Raw genomic sequence first — 20780 nt, forward strand, 5'->3', positions numbered from 1 at the left:
CCCTAACTTGAATAATGAATAGACCCTCCTTCTAAAGGAAAAATAATCTGCCCTGTACTTCATATTGACTTATTTTTGTTATAAGACTACTTAACTAGGTATAAACATACATTCTTTAATAACTTTCATATAATTTTTAAAAACTTAAAAAATTACAAATTAAATACAAATAAAACAAAATCAATAAAATGCAAATTAATGATATTAATATGGAAGATGAAGTTTTTGCTGAAATGAAAATACTAGTTGCAAGATGAATTTGTAGCTATTGCACATTTGTTTTGAGTTCGGCATGGCTGTATTGCCACATGCTTTGTGCTGACTTGGTTCTGCTGCTGCTTTTCTCTATTTTGACTTTTTCAAAATATCCTTTCAGACAGTGTAGTATCATTTGATCTTCATTCAGTATATTCAGTTATTTAGGGTTAGTCCTACCTCTGTTTTCATTAGCTATGACAGAGTACTGCCACTTGGTACCAATTTGATGGTTTGGGTCTCTCAAATGTCACTGGCAGTATGTATTTAGTTATAAGATGGTAGCTATCCAGGTGATTTAGAATATGTTTATGTTAATTATTTTTCAGGTTGTCATCTAGAAGAAACCACAAAATTTAAGAAATTCACAGGCTCTGCAAATCATAACCAGGCTTCTAGGGTTTCCCCTTAACGAAAAAATTGCACTGCACTTTCTCTCAAAACACTGTATCATAGAACCATCTGATTTCTGCGCTAGTGCAGACTCAGGAAAGCCTCCTTCTTCACCTATTTTCAGTGCTGCCTTAGTTCATTTTGCATCTGAAGTTCTGCCACGGTGCCTAGTTTTGCCCCTACCAAACTATTCTTCACAGTGTGTCCCATACTAATGAGTTTTCTATAATACAAACCTTGAGGACCGAGTTTAGGAGTCACTTCTTTCTGGAAACTTTCCCCTATTGCTTCTCCTTATCTCCTGCTTCCTCACCTTCCCCATTCTCACCCCCAGACTGAACTACTTATCTTTTTCTTTATTCTTCCCTGTAGCTCCATAACACTTTAGGAGTACTTCTATTATAGTGCTTAGCTCATTGTGTTGTAATTCTAAATTTTTTTGTCTTCCCAAGTAGTCTCTCAGCTTCTTGAAAGTAAGGCCTGCTTGTGCATCTTCCAACTGGTATGTTATCTGAATGGGAAGGAGATTCTGATGATATAGTTGTGATCTTGAATCATTGGTCAGTCAGTTGTAATTTTAGAAGTGAGGATTCAGAAATAAGAAAGAAAGCAAAGTAGACATTCATGTATGTAAAATTTATACAAATTACCTAAGTAGTTAATGTAGTAGACTCTTTTAGTATGTAAGTAACATAATTTTGGAAATAATCTTTCCATAAAGAATTAAATGGTAGCATCATTTTTCTGTCCTTTTGTTTTCTCTTGAGTAGGTGCTGTGATCGTCTCCACGCCCCAGGACATTGCATTGATGGATGCACACAAGGGTGCTGAGATGTTTCGAAAAGTCCATGTGCCTGTAAGCATTTATGCTTCACTGTTGCAAAAATATGAGACACTTTTAACTGAAAAAGCAAGTCATTGAGAAATACAATCCAAGTTTTGATTTGGTTCTGTGCAGAAATCTGTACGAAAGTTTCATCTTTATGCTTACTTTAACAACACATATGAATGCAAACATGTATACATGTTATATTAAACACGAAGAATTCCAAAATATTCTTCGGGTATGAGTTTTCTGAACAAGTAGTACCTCTCTCAAATATTTGCAGCTCTTACTGACCTCTCCCTCCTCCAAAAGAAAAAAAAACAATGAGTATTTTAGGAAATTATTTAGGTAGATAGACTTGAATAGGTCGCCAGAGGGGAAGAATAGGTGGAAAATATGACTTTTCCACTACAATTTAACTTCTGTCTCCCACAATTTAACTCATTTGTAGCTCACCATCTTCGAGAAAGTATCTACGGATTTTTTGTACAATATAGCAAAATAGAACAAATTAAAAATATAATAAAAATAACACAAAGGACAATTAAAATCAAATGGAGTCAGAAGTGAAATCTGTAAACAAATTGCATGTCATTAAGGGACTTAAATACATGCTTGAAGTATGCCATTAATTTTCTAGCAGCCATGGGGAAAGAAACATAGTCCTATTACAAAGCCATTAGATTTTGAGAATCCCTTAGATTCTCAAAAAAAGAAAACCCTGTATATATAAACATACTCTTGTCACTTTCTTTGCCATAAATAGAGATTCTTCCTCCTAGTATGCCTCAGCAAAAGCAAGTGGACTTGTGCAAGTGGACAGCTGGGAACAAACATTTCAGTACAAAGCCAATGTGATGTTTCCATCCATCTGGCTCTCTAGTGGCCTTACTAAATTCAGGGATAGATTTTAGAGCTTATAGAGCAGAACTTTTAATTTTTAATTTTTATTTATTTATTTTATTTTTTAATTAAGTTTATTGGGGTAACATTGGTTAATACAATTATATAATTTTCAGGTGTACATTATAATTTGACATCTATATATCATATTGTGTAATTACCACCCAAAGTCCAGTTTTCTTCAGCTACCATATATTTGATCCCCTTTATCCACTTCACTCTCCCCCTACCTTCCCTATTTTTGACCCCGTTTACCCCATCTACCTCTCCCCTCCTTCCCTACCCCCTACCCTCTGGTAACCACTAGTCTATTGTCCATGTCCCTGAGTCTCTGTTTGTTTGTCCTGTTCATTTGTTCCTTTTAGGCTTATATCCCACATATAAGTGATATCATGTGATTTTCAACTTTTTCTGTCTGGCTTATTTTGCTTAGCATGATTATCTCGAGGTCCTTCCAGGTTGTTGCAAATAGCAGTATTTCATCTCTTCTTATGGCTGAGTAATATTCCATTGTATATATGTACCACAGCTTCTTTAGCCAATCATCTATCGTAGGGCACTTCGGTTGCTTCCATGTCCTGGCCACTGTGAACAATGCTGCTGTGAACATTGGTGTGCAAATATCTTTATAGATATGAATTTTTAAGTCTTTGTGGTAAATACCCAGTAGAGGGATTGCTGGATCATATGGTAGATCAATTCTTAGTTTTTTGAGGAACCTCCATACTGTTTTCCATAGCGGCTGTACCAATTTAGAGCAGAGCTTTTAGACTTCAGCCCATGGATTAACTTTAGGGGTCATGATTCTTTCTCCCTTATTCCTAAATTGTATGTTCACTTTGTGTTTGTTTGGTATGGAGAGAATTCATAACTCTCATTAAATTCTTCAATGAGACTATGACATGGCATAAAATCCAGTGATGTATTAGAATGAGTTGGACTCTTAGTGAAGTTTTCATAAATATTTCTCTCTCAGAAGAGCTTCTGAAAAGTACAAATTAGTGGAGTAGTGGAGTTGAGATGGTCTTCGCTTGCCAGTTAGTACACAGCTGTATGCATTAACAAGCCATGGAGCTCTGGATTAGATCAGCATGCTCTTATGAAAACTGAGGAGCCTGCTGGGGATAATACCTTTATGTTTACCTTCCAGACGATCTGAGGGTGTTCTCACTAACAGAGGTAAAATTGTGTTTTAGGGACAGCTTTTATATGTAGATAAATAAGTGATAAAACCCCCAACGTGTTCTATGTTGTGAATGGTAGGTTGGAAAAATTGTAAGGCAATGGTAACCAAATGCCTGCCTTGGAGGGAAAACTGTCTCAATTAAGCATTTAGTTTGAACAATGTGACTTGCTATTATGCTCTCCAAGATAAAGATACAAGTAATGCCTACCTAGATAATTAAATAAGATTACTTATATCAGATTTTAAAACATAAATCAGCAAAAAGTTAGGGTATTATCTACCAAAAATTATTAGAACAAGTAATCCATAATCCTATCTGGAAGAAATTAGATAATAAGACCAATGGTGTGTTACTGCCACTTCAAGGTCAGGATAACAGCCTTCATTCTTTAAGATAAGAGTGGAGGCATATGTCCAGCTCACTCAGAAGCATCAAGAAATCCCTGAGGGAAAAATTTTCAAAACAGCAGAAGCAAGAGCTTTTTGTTTTCCAACCCTCTCCATAAATTATCATCATGTATATAACAAAAGACGATTTTAACTGATGCTGTAACTAGAGGCAACTATGGCCATGGGGCAGGTCCTGTATGCACTTTGCTAGTTGGGGGTCTAATGACCATAGCTGCCAAATTCAGCATATATGCCTTTCAGTCTTCGTGTTATTTTCACTTACGTGCAGCATTTGACACTTACTACTCTATAAGTAAAGAGGCAAACAATTTCATAATTGTTCTGACAGAGTCTTTAGTAGACTGTAGTACAGAGGGTGAGAGAGAGAACCCTTATGGAACATAACAATGGGGAAGAGAGATGGATGGTCACTAAGTCCACGTTAGGCTAGTGCTCAGTAAGTGCCACTGAAGGATAAAAAGTTGAGGATATTAGCAAGGAAATATCCTGAGTAAGAATTCCGAGGGAAGGATCTTGGGCTGCATGAGGCTCACAGGCCTAGTGTAGGGTTAGTTAGGGACTGAAAGAGCTGTTTGTCATCAGAAATTTGATGTTTGCAGAATTAGAGCAGTCCTGGTCATGACAAAGGTTCATGTGGTTATCATGAAGTAGAGATGAAAGTCATTGGAAATGCATAATCCCTCCATATTGGCTTTTTTGGCATTGTCCTGTGTCTTTATTGTACAGCTCTTTTCCACTCCTATGTTTTAATTATTTGCCTATAAATAGCAAACATTTTTAAAGAAGGTAGAATGTCTTAATTCTCTCTTAAACCTGTAGAACAAGCTCAGTAATCATTGCAAGTGAGAGTGAAAACTTTCCAGCAATGAGCTCTGTAAGCAGTTGGACAACCACAGCGCAGCCACGGTTGTAGAGGGAATCCCAGCTATGTGTGGAATGTGGACTTGATGACCTCACATCCTTCTGACACTTAAAGAGCCTTGGAGTCTAAGTAACGGTAAAACATTTGAAATTAGAAAGTGTTCTATAAATGCAAAGGAGAAATGTTATGCTTTGTTTATACCACTTTATTCCATTTTTTCCCCCTAGTTTTTAGTTTTGCTCTCTATTTTTTCCCCTTTTGAAATGCATTAGTTACCATGGAAACAATGGTGTCATTGGAATTCACTGGTATGGGCAGGATTTAGTTATGTCTACAAGAACAGTCTGAAGTTAATTTAAATGGCTTCTTAAAACGCAAGGCTCAGATGGGGGAAGGAGAAGAGATGAACTATCAAATTATCTGTTCTTGGCCTTAATGACATTAGCTCTGCCAAATCCTTGATTATCTCAGTATTTGTAGCTATACTATAAAAAAATAAATAAAAAATTTCAACCTAACACATTTTTAATGGCGAGTACCTTATGTGTTGTGTCATTCTCACCCATTTTTGTTGCCTTCTTTTGCAAGGGAGGCCCAGGCACCTCAATTTGGAGCCCTTTCCCTACCATTTGAACTTATAGAGTCAGGGGGATTTCACTATGCAGCCTTTCCTTCTTAGGTAATCTCTTTCTGAGCTTCTGAAAAGTATATTAAAGCATATTTCCTCTCTTATGCCATCTGTATGTAAGGGATCACTTAGTTAATTTTAATTAAAGAAATAGCTAGTTATTCTACAAATACATATTTACTGATACTGAGTGCCTTCTTTAAGCAAAGAACTATAATAAGCTTCACTGGTGATTAAAAAAAAAAAGGGGATGAAGCTTTTTTCTTCAAGTACCTTATCATCCTGTAGACTCTATCCTTAACTCTATTGTGGTGTAGAGGCCCTATACCACATGAGAATACTTTCTTCTCTGGGCTATCAAAGAGGGCTTTCATGGAAGAGCTATGATTTTTTTTAATGTCCTTTTGCACATGCTGGTCCCTTGCCTGATAAGCCACTGTTAGTTTCAGAACTCATACTCATTTTTCAAATCCCTGCTCAGGCATTACTTCCTCTAGGAAGCTTTTTCCAAACTGTCAGAAAAGGTTAATAATTCTTTCTCTAACTGCTTGAACATATATCTAGTTTGATTTATCCCACTACAGGTTTACCTGTCAGTCTCCACAGAAGAATGTGAGTTCCTGGAGAACAAGAAAACATGCCTTAAATATCTTTAAATTCTCAGTTACCTGGCCTATGGCAGGCATATGATAAATTCTTATACTGACATTTGACCTGGAGACACTGTCATCCATAATCTGCTATTTTATTTATCCCCAGGTCCCAGACTGCTTTGCTTTGCATTCTTTCTGCCACAGCCAAATTGATTGTCTCCCACTTCTTTGAGATTTCCATGTGATTTCTCTCCTCACACCCCTTGCCATTCTGAGAAACATTTACCTTCTCGTTTTACCTAGTAACTCCTTTTTATCCTTTGGTGCTTAGATTAAATGGCTTTTTCTCTGGGAGGCTTGCTCTGACTCTGTTAACTAGGTTAGGTCATTCTAGTATATGATCCAATAATACTCTAGTTCCCCCTTTGTAACCAATTTTCACATTCGTCAGTACTTTCACATTTATTGTGCCATACTGTAAGCTCTGTGAGAGCAGAGATTGCAAACTTCCCTCTGTGCCTAGAATATATAGCTATTCACTAAATGTATAGTGAATGAATGAGTGGAGTAGAATTTTCATAGGCAGATCAAGGAATGGGGGAGGTACAGAATTCAGTCTGAAAAGAATCCGGAAATTGCACACTGTATTCAGGGTTGTTCTGTTTGTCTGTAGCTGTAATATGTTTGGGTGTGTTTGTGCCAAGCCTAGGTTTGGTCGAACTTTAAACAGTGGGCTAAGGAATTTAGACTTTATTCTTGAGATTTTTAGAGGAGTCTATAAAGAATGCTGGATAGGAAATAGACAAAATTAGAATGGTGCTTTGAAAGGATTTAATCTAGTGGGGATGAATAGAAAGGATTGGAGACAGGAGAGTGTGGAGGCAGTAAGGAAGCATTTGCAATGGTCAAAGTTATTCCTACTGCCGGTATGACCCACCATAAGTCATGAAATCAATATAGTAAGAGATATAACCAAAGTTTTAAACAATATCAGGTAAATTGCTCTTAAGAAAAGAAACTTATTTCATAAAGATTTGGTCTCAGTTACAAACACATATATGTGTATGTTTATTTGGATCAATATGTAAAATATTTATTTTATCATAAAATGGTTTTAATTGAAAAAACACTTGTGTAGGTTATAGACAGTAAGGGTCTGATCTAGAATAATAGCAATGAACATGGAAAGGGAAATAAATGTAATTTTCGTTTCAAAGGAAGGATTGATTACATAGGGTAGAGTGGTTAGGAAAAAAGGCAAAAATCAAAGGGATTTTGAGAGTTATATTGCCCTTAATAAATCTTCCAGGAGGTAGTTGTTTTGTTTAGGACAACAGTGAACTAGAAATTAGAGGTTAGATTTCCAGTTACAAATCCCTGCCCTTTTTCTCTGAGGGTTGTGATTTAAAACTGTTTGGCAAGGAAGAGACTGGTAGAGAAAATGATTTGCTGTTGGTCTTTTTAGTTCTATTCACATCATATGATGTATGTGACCATCTCTTCTCACAGAACCAAATTTATAATTTATCTGTATATTTGTGGCCTCTTACACAAAGATGTTTTTTTAACACTTAAAGAGCTGTATTCTTTAAGTATATACCTCTTTTATGGTTGTAAATTAAATAACTTCATTATAATTTTTTACTTTACTATAGTATAATTTTTAGGCAATAGGGTATTGCTTACGCAGGCATTTTTACATAATAGTAAAGAGGGGTAAGCTTAGGAGTCTGACTGCTCCTAAGAGTTCAAATCCCAGATCTGTCACTTTGTAGTTGTATGACCTGAACAAGTTACTTAATCTATGCCTAAGTGCTCTCATTCACAATATGGGAACTATAGAAGTATTTCCCTCAGAATTGAGGTGAGAAATAAGTGAGACAATGCATGTAAAGGGGTTAATCCAGTGTTTGGCACAATCTAAACACTCAATGTCAATATAATGTCATAATGTTACTTATTATAATTACTTTTAGAGTATTATCATGAAGCAGATAAATTTATAAGTCACAGGTTTTATGTATTTGGTCTAGGTATTTTGACTAGTTCTTTTATTTGTTAATAAGAATTTTAATGAGAAATTTTTAAAAGTTTAGATGAATATTGTCTTTGAGATTTCTTTATTCCTTAAGTATATTAGTTGAACCTGAACTCTTTCCTTCATATAGATTTATTAAGTTGCTAAAGTTATTTAAAGTCTAAAATTTTGCATTATTTAAAATTATTATTTAATGTAGGCTAATTGTTGTTATAAATGCACCTCAAAATATATAGTGATGCAAATGCAATAGAAGTTTACTTCTTGCTCACGTACTAGTACCAGAAGATGAGTAGGTGAGCAGGGTGGCCTTCTTCCATAAAGTCATTTAGGCTATTGGAGCCTCTGCCATTTTTAAACATAACTTCTATGGTCACCTTTGTGGCCATCCTCATTTGAGCCAGGCAGAACAGAAAGATAACACAGAGGCATGTACATGGGAGAATTTTATGGACCAGACCTGATTATGGTACACATACTTCTACTCACATTCCATTAAACTCAGTCACATGATTATACATCACATTTTTCAAGGAGCCCAAGAAATGTAGGTTAGCTATGTGCCAAGGAAGATGAGACCATGGATTTTGGTGAATAGCTAGCTGTCCATTGCTACAGTTGACCTGGCAGCAAATATATTAAAGCCTAATGCAGATCACTGAACTTATTTTTTTTCCTTATAAATAATTCTGAAAAATCTGTAACTATTTTATCTTTGCAAATAGTTACTTACTTTATAAAAGAGTGAGAGAAATTTTGCTTTTCCTGTGATTTACTTTTCCTGCTGGTTAAAAACAACAACAAAATCCATCTATAGTCTTGAATATTTTAGCACTTATTTATAAGGGCTAATGATTATATTATTGTCTAAGAAAAATTAGGTGATCTTAGAATGTAAAATAGATTATTCTTATCAATGTTTTCTTTCCATTTTTCATTGGTTTTCATTTTTATCACCAAAGACCCTACAAGTTGGGTCAGAATTCTGAGGATCAGAATTGTGGTTTATTATTTTTCTGGCAGAATAACCATTTATGGCAGTAGGTTATCTATTTGGACCAGGAGTTCCACACCTTCACCCTTGAATGCCTTTACAACTCATGTGTTCAATAATATCTGTTTTGGAGCTTTCTCAGCATCTAATTTGTCTATCAAACCCCCCAAATCCTATTTTATTTAATATCTCAAGCCTACCTGCCTTAAAAAATAATTTAGAAATAGATAATCTTATGTGAAAATAGAGGCAGGTGGCACATTTGTTCTCTGCCTTTGATCCTTGAATATAGTTTTTCTTCTGATCATCAGATAGTCTTACTTGACTCTGGGAAATCCAATATTTTTGATGTGTTTAAAGAATCTTTTTTTTAAAAAAAATTATTTATTTAAATTAGTTTTGAGTATACAGTACATTGGTTAGACATCTGTATAGTTCATAAAACGATCCCCCCAATTGCTCCCTCCCTATCCTGGCCCTCCACTTAGCCATCATATTAATGCTAACTGCATTCCCTCTGCTATGCTCCGCATCCTCGTGACCAACTACCAACTACTAATTTGTACTTCTTTAACCTAAAGAATCTTTCATTATTGGCTTTGAAGGCCTTACAAAACACTGAATTTCTTCTAGGAACACATATTAACTAATTTGCACATGACATATCACATGTGGCTTACTTCTTCACAATTGGATAATCTTTCCATTTGTAAAAAATGGCTTTTCTTCAGTGATAACCTTTATAAGACTGGGTACGTAGCATTCTTCATCTCAGCCATAATTACATCTCAGAGATTGAAGATGTATGCTCATTTCTGTCTTTCCCCAGAATCTCTCAGAAGTTTATGTATGCTTTTAACTAGAATGCAGTTCTGTTTGATTTACATGAATTAAACTCACCTAACCCTGTAACTCCGTGAGGTAGATAACATTATTTTCCCCATTTTGCAGATGACGGAACTATAATACAGAGAGATTAAGTAACTCACATAAGGCTATACATCTGTTTAGTGGGCCACTGAGATCCTGTCGTAAGTAGTCTGCTTTCTAGAGCTCACATTCTTAATTGCTATTTCTTTGGATTATCCAGAATTGAGGTTTAGTAATGTGGACATCGTGGAATATCACAGGGTCAGAGATTCCAGGGAACAAGAGGAGTCTCCATTAAATTTGATTACCACTTGGAGTTCTGATTGTCTAGGTGGGCAAGTGAAGACAGGAAACTGGTGGACTGAAAAAGGAGGACGAGCCATAGGTTCTGTTGATAGTCGGGAGGTATAATGAGGTATAATGAGGTATAATGAGGGTGTTATGGGGAAGGGGAGTTCCATGACCAGGAAAAGGGAATGAAATCTTAGGCTAGACTGCATCGGTGACTGGTGAAGATGGTGCAGATCAGGTCTTCCCTTATAACTGTGTTCTTAAATCATCCCACTAAACTGTATGGTCTCATCAGTTGTTTCAGGCCACCTAGTTCCATGAACAAAATCCTCTAGTCCATTTTCTTGTCGTCTTGTTTGGTGACTTCCACATACAAACTAATGACCTAACTGGTTTGAATTTTGGCTTCGTTATTTACTAACTTTGTGACCTTGAGCAAATAATTTAGCTTCAGTGTTTTGTGACCTGTCTCATAGTTCAGTGTGGCAGTTAAATGAGATTACATATATGTAATACTTAGCATAGACCTTAGTATGTGGTGCTGTGAAGGATAGCTCTGAATGTCATTGTTATAGTGGTAGACTGTAGAGATCATTATAAACCTTCATTTTAGAATTCAAGGCATAGAGAAGTTGAGTTACGCCTCATGGACCCAGAGCTAGTTAGTTGGTTCCTGAAAGGAGCATGAGTGCAGGCCTTTCTGTTCATTGTTCTTTCCAGGCCAGACTACTTCCAAAAGAAAAGACAAGAGCACTCATCTCACTTTTTAAAATTGTAGAATCTGTATACATGCTTCAAGGAGTATAATACCAATAACTGGTTCAAGGCTAAGAGGAACCAAAAAGCACTTATGAATTTAATCTGTTTCAGTTATTATTCATTGTCTATTTAATAGAGAGTTTTTCCTCCTCATTTTTTTCTTAAATCATAACTTTTAATCCTTGTGACAGGTTCCATCCAGCAAGAATTTAACCTGATCGTAACCTTGAGAAATTGGATTATATAGTGGCCTCAAAATCTTGCTTATTACTTACCTGAATCTGAGTTTAAAATGCCAAGAAGAAATTAAAATCGGAGCCTTTGAGCCTACTTAATTCAGTATGTTTAGATACAAAAAGCCAATATTTCAGAGCAATGTTGATATTTCAGGAGTCAATTTTTAAAAAGTTAATAAAAGAAGTACTCTTCTGAGCCAATGATGGATTCAAATAACCTACAAATAACATATGAAAGGTTTGTGGTGGCTGCTGTTAGGCAGGCACGTAAGTAAAAAGAAAAAAGAATCTTATACTTTGTTGAGACGTAAGAAAATGACTGAGCATGCTTACAGCTGCAACTCGATGGTATTATGTAAATTAAGCTATGGCAAAGCATCTATTTACTAATGTTTCTGCTATCATAGGATACACAATATAGGATACACAAGAAACACAAACAGCTCAACAGCATATAAAGTATTCATAGAATATAAGGCTTTTTGGAGGATGGGGGTGGGAGATTGTCATGTGGACATGAATTCTTTATTTAAGAGAACAATTATTTTATGAACAACATAGTAGTATGGATCTTCTCATGTTCCTTATGATATTAGCTGCCTCTGTCTAAAACTCATTGATCGTAGAGGACTACTCTTAAATGAAATAGGGCAATGTTTTCTAATCTTTTTCATACTCAGGGCTCCCTTTAAAATTTTCTTCCAACTGACTCCATGTTTTGAAAAAGTTGTCTACCACATAGTCTGCATACCTTCATTAATAAGTAATTTTTCTCATTTTTAATTAAGTGTGTGTGTATATGTATGTGTTTGACTGTTGTATGAGCTTCTGAACAGAAGGAGATAACCCACAGGTGTTATATTCAGTTGAAGTGTATAAAGCAAAGAAACTTGACAGTTTATCTGTCTTGTATAGTCTTGAAGGTAATTGTTTCATTTCTGTTCATTTTTTAAAAAAATTCATAAATCACAGACCCTGATAAATGTTTTTGTGCATCGTAAGACCTTAAAACAGCATTAGGTAGGAGAACTACCAAAGTTCTATAGTCAGAGGTAAATTGTCTACAACAGCACTGTACAATAGAAATATAAAGGTGAAGTTATTTTTAATAATGTACTTAACTCAGTATATACAAAAATACTGTAATTTCAACATGAAATCAATATAAAAATTGAGAGTCAACCAACAAAGGAATTGTATTTAAAAAATACTAGGAGTTCTTAAAATTCAATAAGAAAAAAACACATAATAGAAAAAATAGACAAGAGACCTAAACAGACACTGTACAGAGGAGAATATGCAAATGACCGATAAACATTAATAATCAAGTCAATGCAAATTAAAACCACAGTGCAAAGGAGATCTGGCACAGAGTCAAGAAGAATGAAGACAAATTGGAATGCACCTGCACCTCTGCAACTTTCTTTCACCACCTCTAACCAAAGGAAACCTTTAGAGTATAATGCCTAAGGCTTCACTTCTACCTCCCAGTTCTTATTCCACTATACTTTTGGTGAACTTTAAACAGGAGCCGTGTAGTTCTCAAGATAAACAAACTTGACACTTGAACAATCCAATACAATGAGATATGACAACAAACTCATCATATTTACTAAAATGAAAGAAGACTGATTAGGTATCAAGTGTTGGTGAAGCTGTAGCACAACTAGAATTCTCATACATTGCTGGTAGGAGTGTAAATTGGTAGAACTTCATTGGAAAACTGGCATTTTTACAGAAGTTGAAAATGTATAAGCTAATACCCAGCAAAAAAAATGACATGTATAAAAATATTCATAGAAGCATGATTTATAATAGCCAACACCTGGAGACAACAGTGATCCAGCAAGAGAATGAATAATTGTGATAGAGTCACCGTAGAATCTCAATGAAAATAAACTACAGATTACATTTACATCAGGTTCAAAACCAGACAAAATTAATTTATGGTGTTAGAATTCAGTTAGCTAGTTTATACTTTTGGGAACATGTTTTGAAGAGTATACAAGGAGACTTCTAGGGTGCTGGCAATGTTTTATTTCTTAATAGCATCATGGTGACATGGGTATACTTTATGATAAATCCATTCAGTCATACACTTATAATTTGTATACTTTTTTATGCATATTCATGGTATACTTCTGTGAAAAGGCTTAAAAAGTTTAAAGAATAACTCATAGATGTAAAAAAATTATGGAGATATTTTACATTCTTTTACTTGCTCTAAGTCTTTGATATCCAGTGTATATTTCATACTTACAGCACATCTCAATTCAGACTAGCTACATTTCAGGTGCTCAGTGGCCATGTGTGACAAATGGATACCTTACTAGATATTGCAAGTCTAGAACTCCACTATTTCAGAGCTTCTCTGGGGTTAGACTTTTATTTCAGGCCTTTTCTTGGAGTGTCAGGTGGAAAGAATAGGGGATTATTCCTCCCAAGGACCTGATCTTAATTTTACTGCTACTTCTCTGGTTCTACAGAATATTTTCTATTTAAAACAAATGATTGTTTTTGTGTGCAGGTTCATAAGATGCACATCGTTTGGTTACCTGTTCTTATTGCTTTTTTGGCCATTCTTGAGATGACCATCTTTTTAAAAAAGTGAATGTCTTATTGAAGTATGGTATACACAAAAGGGCACGAAATGTAAGTGTATCGTCCAATGAATTTTTACTAAGTGAATAGACCCATTATTTGTATTCAAGAAACAGAACATTACCAGTATGCCAGAAGCTCCTGCCTTATGCCACCTCTCAGTCACTACTCCCAAAGAAGAACTCAAATTATAACACCAAAGATTAGTTTTGCCTGTTTGTGAACTTTATATAAGTGGAATAATAAGTATATAATTTTGTGTGGCTTATTTTTCTTAAAATTATATTTGCGAGATTCACTCATATTGTTGCTTGTAGCTATAGTTCTTTCATTCTTACTACCGTATAGCATTTCATTATGTAAATATACCACAATTTATTTGTTCATTTTACTGTTGATGGACATTCGGTAGTTTTCCATTAGGGAATAATTAGTGCTGTTATGAACACATTTGTACATGTCTTTCAATGAATGTTATGTTCACATTTCTGTTAATATATAACTGAGAGTGGAATTACCATGCCAGAATATAAACATATATAAATTTAGGTAGATAACTACCAAAGAGTTTTTCCAAAATCGTTGTACCGGTCTACACTTACTTAACTGAAAATATGAGTGTAGCTGTTCTGTGTCCTTACCAACATTTGGTATTTTTTGTTTGTTGTTTTAATAACATTCATTTATTCTAATCAGGACTTAAGCATAAATACATGGTATCTCATTATGATTCTAATTTGCATTTCTCTGATGATAAATGAAGAAAACACTTTTTCTCATGTTTGTTGGTCTTTGGATATAATCTTTTATGGAGTTTCTGTTAAGTCTCTTGCTCATTTCTCTATTGTAGTATCTGATTTTTTCTTATTGACTTATAAGAGTTCTTTACATATCCCTGATAAAAGTCCTTTGTCATACATGTGTGTTATAGATACCATCTCCTGCTCTATATCATTTCATTCTCTTAATTACGTCTTCTGATTAAATTATTCATTTTAATGCAGTCCAGTTTAAAAAAATTTTTTTCATTTATGTTTATTTAGTGCTTTGTTGTGTTCTGCTAGAAAAGTATTTGCCTGCCTCCAAGGTTATAAGTATAGTCTCCTGTTTTCTTCTGAAAGTGTTATTATTTTACCTTTCTCATTTAACTCTATAATACATCTGGAATTAATTTTTGTGTATGGGGGGTTAAGATTTTTTATTTTCCATACGGATAACCAATTAACATGCAGTGCTATGTCATCTCCATAGTAAATCAGTGACTTTCGTTGTGAGTCTGCCCTGGGCTCTCTGTTCTGTTCCATTACAACTTTTCTTTTCTTTTCTTGTTTTCTAAGCAAATTAATATACGTGTGGGAAGTCTTAAGATGAGAGAATTCTGGTTAATGGAATTAGTTTATTCAAGATAATCATAGAAACAACCAAAACGACCTTCGATAGATTATTGGATAAAGATGTGCTACATGTATAAAATGGAAATTACTGAGCCATAAGAAAAGATGAAATACTACTATTTGCAACAACATGGATGGATCTTGAGATTATCATGCTAAGCAAAATAAGATAGAAAAGGTTGATAAATGTGTGAGTTCATTCATATGTGGGATATAAAACCAAAAGCAACAAACGAACAAGACAAACAAACAGAGACTCATAGACACAGACAATAGTTTAATGGTTCCCAGATGGAAAGGGGGAGAAGAGGAGGGAGAGGAGGTCAAATATATGGTGATGGAAGGAAATTTAACTTTGAGTGATAAACACATAATGCAGTATACATGTGATGTATGATTGAATTGGACACTTGAAACCTATATAATTTTATTAGTCAATGTCACCCCAATAAATTTTTTTTAAAAAGATAATGTAGTGTGCAGTATTAAGGCATTTTTCTTTAAACTAGAAGTTACATATTATCAGTAATAGAGCCAAGCTTAGTTGTCAAAACCTCTGAATTCAAACATAGAGGATTATCTTTAAATTTTTTGATTATACATCCTTATCAGGAAATGATGTTTGAGCATATATTTATTTATTAATAAATTACATATAGTATCTATAGTATACATATATAACTGCATCCGCATGTTGTTTTGATTAAAACACACACACAAAATTGAATTTAAAAAGGAAATCACAAAACAGAAATCAAAATTTCAGTATTTTTTTCCTACACCCTTGTTTTAGCCAAGATGGGCTGGGTTATGTGTGTATGCTAACAATCTTCAAATTTCAGTAGCTTAAAACAACAGTAGTTTTTTTCCCTCGTGCTATATAGTTTGGCTTCAACACTCCTCGGCGCTGTTCTTACTCTGCACTTTTGGAGCAGCACTTTTGAAAGCTTGCTGATCACAGGGACAAAGGGAAAGATAATGGGGAATTGGCACTTAAAGCTTCTGCCGAGATGTGACACATGTTCCTTTTGCTCACATTTCATTGTCCCAACAAATTACATGTCCTCACCTAACCTTGCGCAGAGAAGAAAAACTCTAACCTTGTGCCCAGGAGAAGAACTGGAATATTTTAGACAGCATTAAAAATTACCACCTCTGAAATGACTGATTTCAGAGAATACAGCCCTGGATTTGTATTTGTCTAAGAAAATAAACACACAAAGACAAGTCATTTTAGTTTTTCTAGTCCATGTTTTTAAAAGCCTACAGTCTGAGAAATGAGTCTAGCAGAACTACAGGCATAGTGGTCTCTCTTGCTAAAAACCTTCAGTGGCTTCAGTGGCTTCACTTTGCACTCATGTAACCCAGACACCTAACATGGCCTACAAGCCCTACCTCATGTCGTGCCAGTCACACCATACCTCAACCATACTGCTCTTTCATTTCCTGGAAGAAGACATGTGTTCCCTACTTCTGTCTTGAGTGTTTTTTAGATCAAATATTTCTTCACGAAGTCCTCTGTGACTCCCAGGGTAGATAGAGTCTTCTCTTTTCTGTGCTCTCATACTTTGTTGCTTTGCTTTTAGAGAAGCTGTTTCAGTTTTTAAAGTAGATTGTTTCACTATTATTTGTTCAATCTGTTTTTCCAATTAGCATGCGAGCTCTAAGAGGGCAAGGATCAGGTCTGCTTTGCTCACCACTGTCTATGGCTGCTTCTGTTTAGCGCAGTTACTGGCATATAATAGGAGCTCATTAAATATCAAGTTTGGTTATAGATTTATGTTTGTGACATTTACGTAGTATCTATAGAGAACATGTCTTAGATATATATATTTAGTCCTTAGAGAGTTGTTCACACAAACTACAAATGCATTGTTGCTCTGTGCCTCTGTGTCTTGGGCAGTCTAAGAAGTTCCAGAGTAGGAATGCTTTTCCCATTGTCTCTGGATTGGAATATACCCTCACCTAAATTTTCATGTTTTTAAAGTGTTTTTCCTTTTTCCATTTCTCGAGTGATTTTTTTTTAAATTGAAAGCCCTACAGCAGGGGATATATCACATTTAACATAAATGGCAGTAAAACTGTCCAAGCAATGAGTTTATTATATAGACCTAGTGAATAAACAAGCTGTGTGATATTAAGCTGTGTTTTCTTTTAGCTTCTGGAGATGATACTGAATTATCAAAACACACTGATTTTTTTTTGTGATATACTTTGCATCAGCAAAAGGGCATGTATTAGATGCTTGGAAAATGCTTAACTACATATTTATGTCCCTCACTGTTTACCTTCATTTAAATGTGTTGTGTGAAACTTTTTCTGTTTCCTTTTTCAGGAAGAATAACAAGTTTGATCGCCTTCTTGTTTATATGTTTCATTGTGGGCAGTTAGTGCTGTTCTTCATGCAAAATGCAAATATCCTAATAAAGATGTCTTTTATAATTGATAATCTTATAGATGGAATCAATAGGATGATACAGACATTATCTGTAAGCCTTTGATAGAAGAGAATTACTGCTTCCCATCAATAAGAAGTGGGATTAAAAAGAGCACGAATGAGTATTATATTTGCAGAGCCTATTTATTCAATAAATGTTTATGAAGTATCTATTTTGTGCTGGAAGCTGTGCTCAGAAGGAGATGGATACTTTATACAAGGCTTTAAATTTTTGTTTCAAAAGGTAGCATTCTGATAAGAACTGAGTTTTAGTCTTTCACTAACTATTTCAGTTTTCTCATCTATAGAATGGGGATGATAAAATACCCATCTCTTAAAGTTCCTGTGAGGAATAAATAAGATGGTGCATTTAAAGCACTTATCCCAGTACCTGGCATATAATAAGCACTCATTACATGTTAGCCGTTATTTACTATTAGGCTTTGTCCACAGTCAGCCTCTTAGCTATTTTCCTGTGTTTCTTCTGCTTATTTTTTCCATATTGCCATCAGAACTAAATTCCCAAAACACATATCTGATTGTGTAACATTACCTCTTTAATACCAGTTTTAAAAACCTTTTGTGGTTTTTTGTTGTCTCAAGAAAAAAGTCTCAGTTACATGGATGACATTTAGCACCTTACCATCTGACCCTGACTTTCCTTACCAAACCAGCTTTTGCCTTAATCCCCGCTTGGTTGCAGTCCAAATAGGCCACACACATTATTTTTCATTTCCTTGGCTTGTGCTCTTCTCTCTGTCTAGAATTCCTGCTGTAGGCGTCAACCCCTCTTCTCATCCTCAACCTCAAGAAATAGTTCTCTATAGGCACCTCAGAGATTCCTCTTATTCTTCCCAGACAGAATTTTTTAATCCCTTTTATTTATATTTCATTAGTATTTATCACATTAAAGTTAATTAAATTACATGTGTCTTGCTCCTCCACTAGCTTGTGAATTCCTTGAGAACAGATACCATAACTTATTTGTCATTGTATCATTGGAACCTACTATGTACACGATAAAAACTTGTTGAAATATGGATTGAGATTCGGTTTAATTTTGTTTTGATTGCAGTGTTTTTATTATTCTAGGTTCTGGGCCTTGTCCAAAATATGAGTGTTTTCCAGTGTCCAAAATGTAAACACAAAACTCATATTTTTGGTGCTGATGGTGCAAGGAGACTAGCACAGACCCTTGATCTTGATGTTCTAGGTAAGACCAAAGAATATTCTTTTGCAGAGGAAGTGGCAGAAGGGAAAGTGGAGATAAGGCATGGTAATGAAGAGTGTCTTGGAAAATGATAAATTGCTTTTGGCTATGTTTTTTATGTTAAGTTAGTAAAGCGCAGTTTTATGTGCTAACTTTTCTTTAGCTTTTTATAATACTTCATTAGTGGAAGTCTTTAAATAGGAAGTTCTGCCAATTTTGGTAACTTCTGCTATTGATAAAAAACTTTCTATAACTTGAATTTAAGAAGAGAGTTTTGTAGTCTGAGTACTGTAATTTGAAGCCCATATTTAAGTAATGGTCATCAGTTTGTTTGCTAAGTTGGGAACACATCTCTCAGTATAAACAGTATATATGGAAATACCTGTTCAGTGTGTTGTAGCAGCCTTTGGAAGTGTCCATTCTTAGTGTATATGAAAAAAATGCCTCCCTTATCAGTTCTGAATTTATCAGTCTTGTTCTAGAAGGACAATATTTTCTGTATACTGTAATCTTTTTATATGTGTCTGCCATGTCTATATAGCACAGAACCTGAAATTTACATTGTATGTATCTACTGTTCATGTTATTGAATTGAAGGATTAATTAGTGTTATAAGGAGAAATAAAATCATGTGTTAAGTGAGCAAAACACAGAATTTGGATAAAACATGATTTTAAAACAATCCACAAGCAACTTAATGTACTTTTTAGGAAACACATTTTGATATTCTACTTATGAATGAGTTTCTGTTCTAGGGAAGGCAAATGTTAAATGTTGAATAAGGGAACCGTAGAGTGAATTATTAGTTTTAAGTAGTTTACAATTAAGATCCCTTAGAGATCAAGGAATTTCAAAACATTCTCTATTATAGTTACATTTCTAAAAGTTGATGTTAGATGTATTATTGTTATTATGCGTTTGTACTATAGCAACCACCACAGTGCCAGGTGAATACTAATGATATATTTTGATACATTGCTATAATTATAGTCAGTAATTATATTCTGCAACTGTTTTTCATTTAACTAACCTAGAAAGTTCAATTTCCTAAATCTGCATAATAACATAACAGATTAACATTCACTTATATTATAAAGTAAATGTGTAATTATAATGGCATTATTGAATTATGCTGACAATATTATAATTCCCTAATTTATAAATGGGTAGGATTTTGTAAGTCAGTTATTAAGAATTTGAAATATATCTCCTAGAGAAACAATGTCACATAGGGAAGTTACTTTTTAACCAACAGATCACAAAAGTATAGTTAACCTAAAAATGTATCAGCAACACTGATTACTAATCACAAACACTGAATAGTGCTATAGACTGCTGTATCTAACAGTGTTGTGGAAAATAATTTAGAGCTCCAACTCAAGGCACATCTCTTCCTTTTAATGCAGTCCTGGGGGCCCAGAGGAATCTCCCATGAACTGGAGCAGGGGCTCCAATAATGAAAAGGTTGGAATTGGAAATGAGAAACTGAAATAAGGGAAAGATCTCTCAGAGCTATGGCCTCCTGACTGGTTGAAGCCCCCAGGAACCCTTACTTGTCTTTTACTGACCTTCTAGCTCCCTCTTAATTTAGTTCCTCCATTGGGCTGTGTTTTAAATGGTTATTTGGTAAAATGGCTCTTGAGAACTTTATATTTACCTACAAGGACAGTTTATGCATAGTAATTAAGGTCTCAGATCATCTCACAGAAACCCCTTGAATTTACGTCTCTGAAATATGCCCTGCTTCCTTCAGACCTAACCCATCAAAGGTGCTTTTCAAGGCCTGGCTGCTCCCCATCCACTTTCTATACCTTTACTCCTTTTTATCCTTCTCAGTATACAACTGTTAGCCCATTACTGCTCTCACTATGCCACTTATTTTCTAACAAGGTT

At 34.8% G+C, this 20780-nt stretch overlaps 1 protein-coding gene across 4 annotated transcripts in view; it reads left to right on the top strand.

The window, feature by feature from the left end:
* Positions 1-20780, top strand: part of NUBPL (NUBP iron-sulfur cluster assembly factor, mitochondrial) — a 294710-nt gene that overhangs the window by 123509 nt on the left and 150421 nt on the right. For all 4 annotated transcript variants that reach the window (XR_005654429.1, XM_039870497.1, XM_039870496.1 and 1 more), the window contains exons 8-9: positions 1419-1504; positions 18770-18890. Coding sequence is in view for 3 of the 4 variants with exons in the window: in XM_039870497.1 (XP_039726431.1) it covers positions 1419-1504; positions 18770-18890 (207 nt within the window). In the remaining variant the exon portion in view is untranslated. The remainder of the gene's footprint in view (positions 1-1418; positions 1505-18769; positions 18891-20780) is intronic.

The sequence above is a fragment of the Pteropus medius genome, unplaced genomic scaffold, assembly GCF_902729225.1.
Source record: "Pteropus medius unplaced genomic scaffold, Ma_sr-lr_union100, whole genome shotgun sequence".
Classification (NCBI taxonomy): domain Eukaryota; kingdom Metazoa; phylum Chordata; class Mammalia; order Chiroptera; family Pteropodidae; genus Pteropus; species Pteropus medius.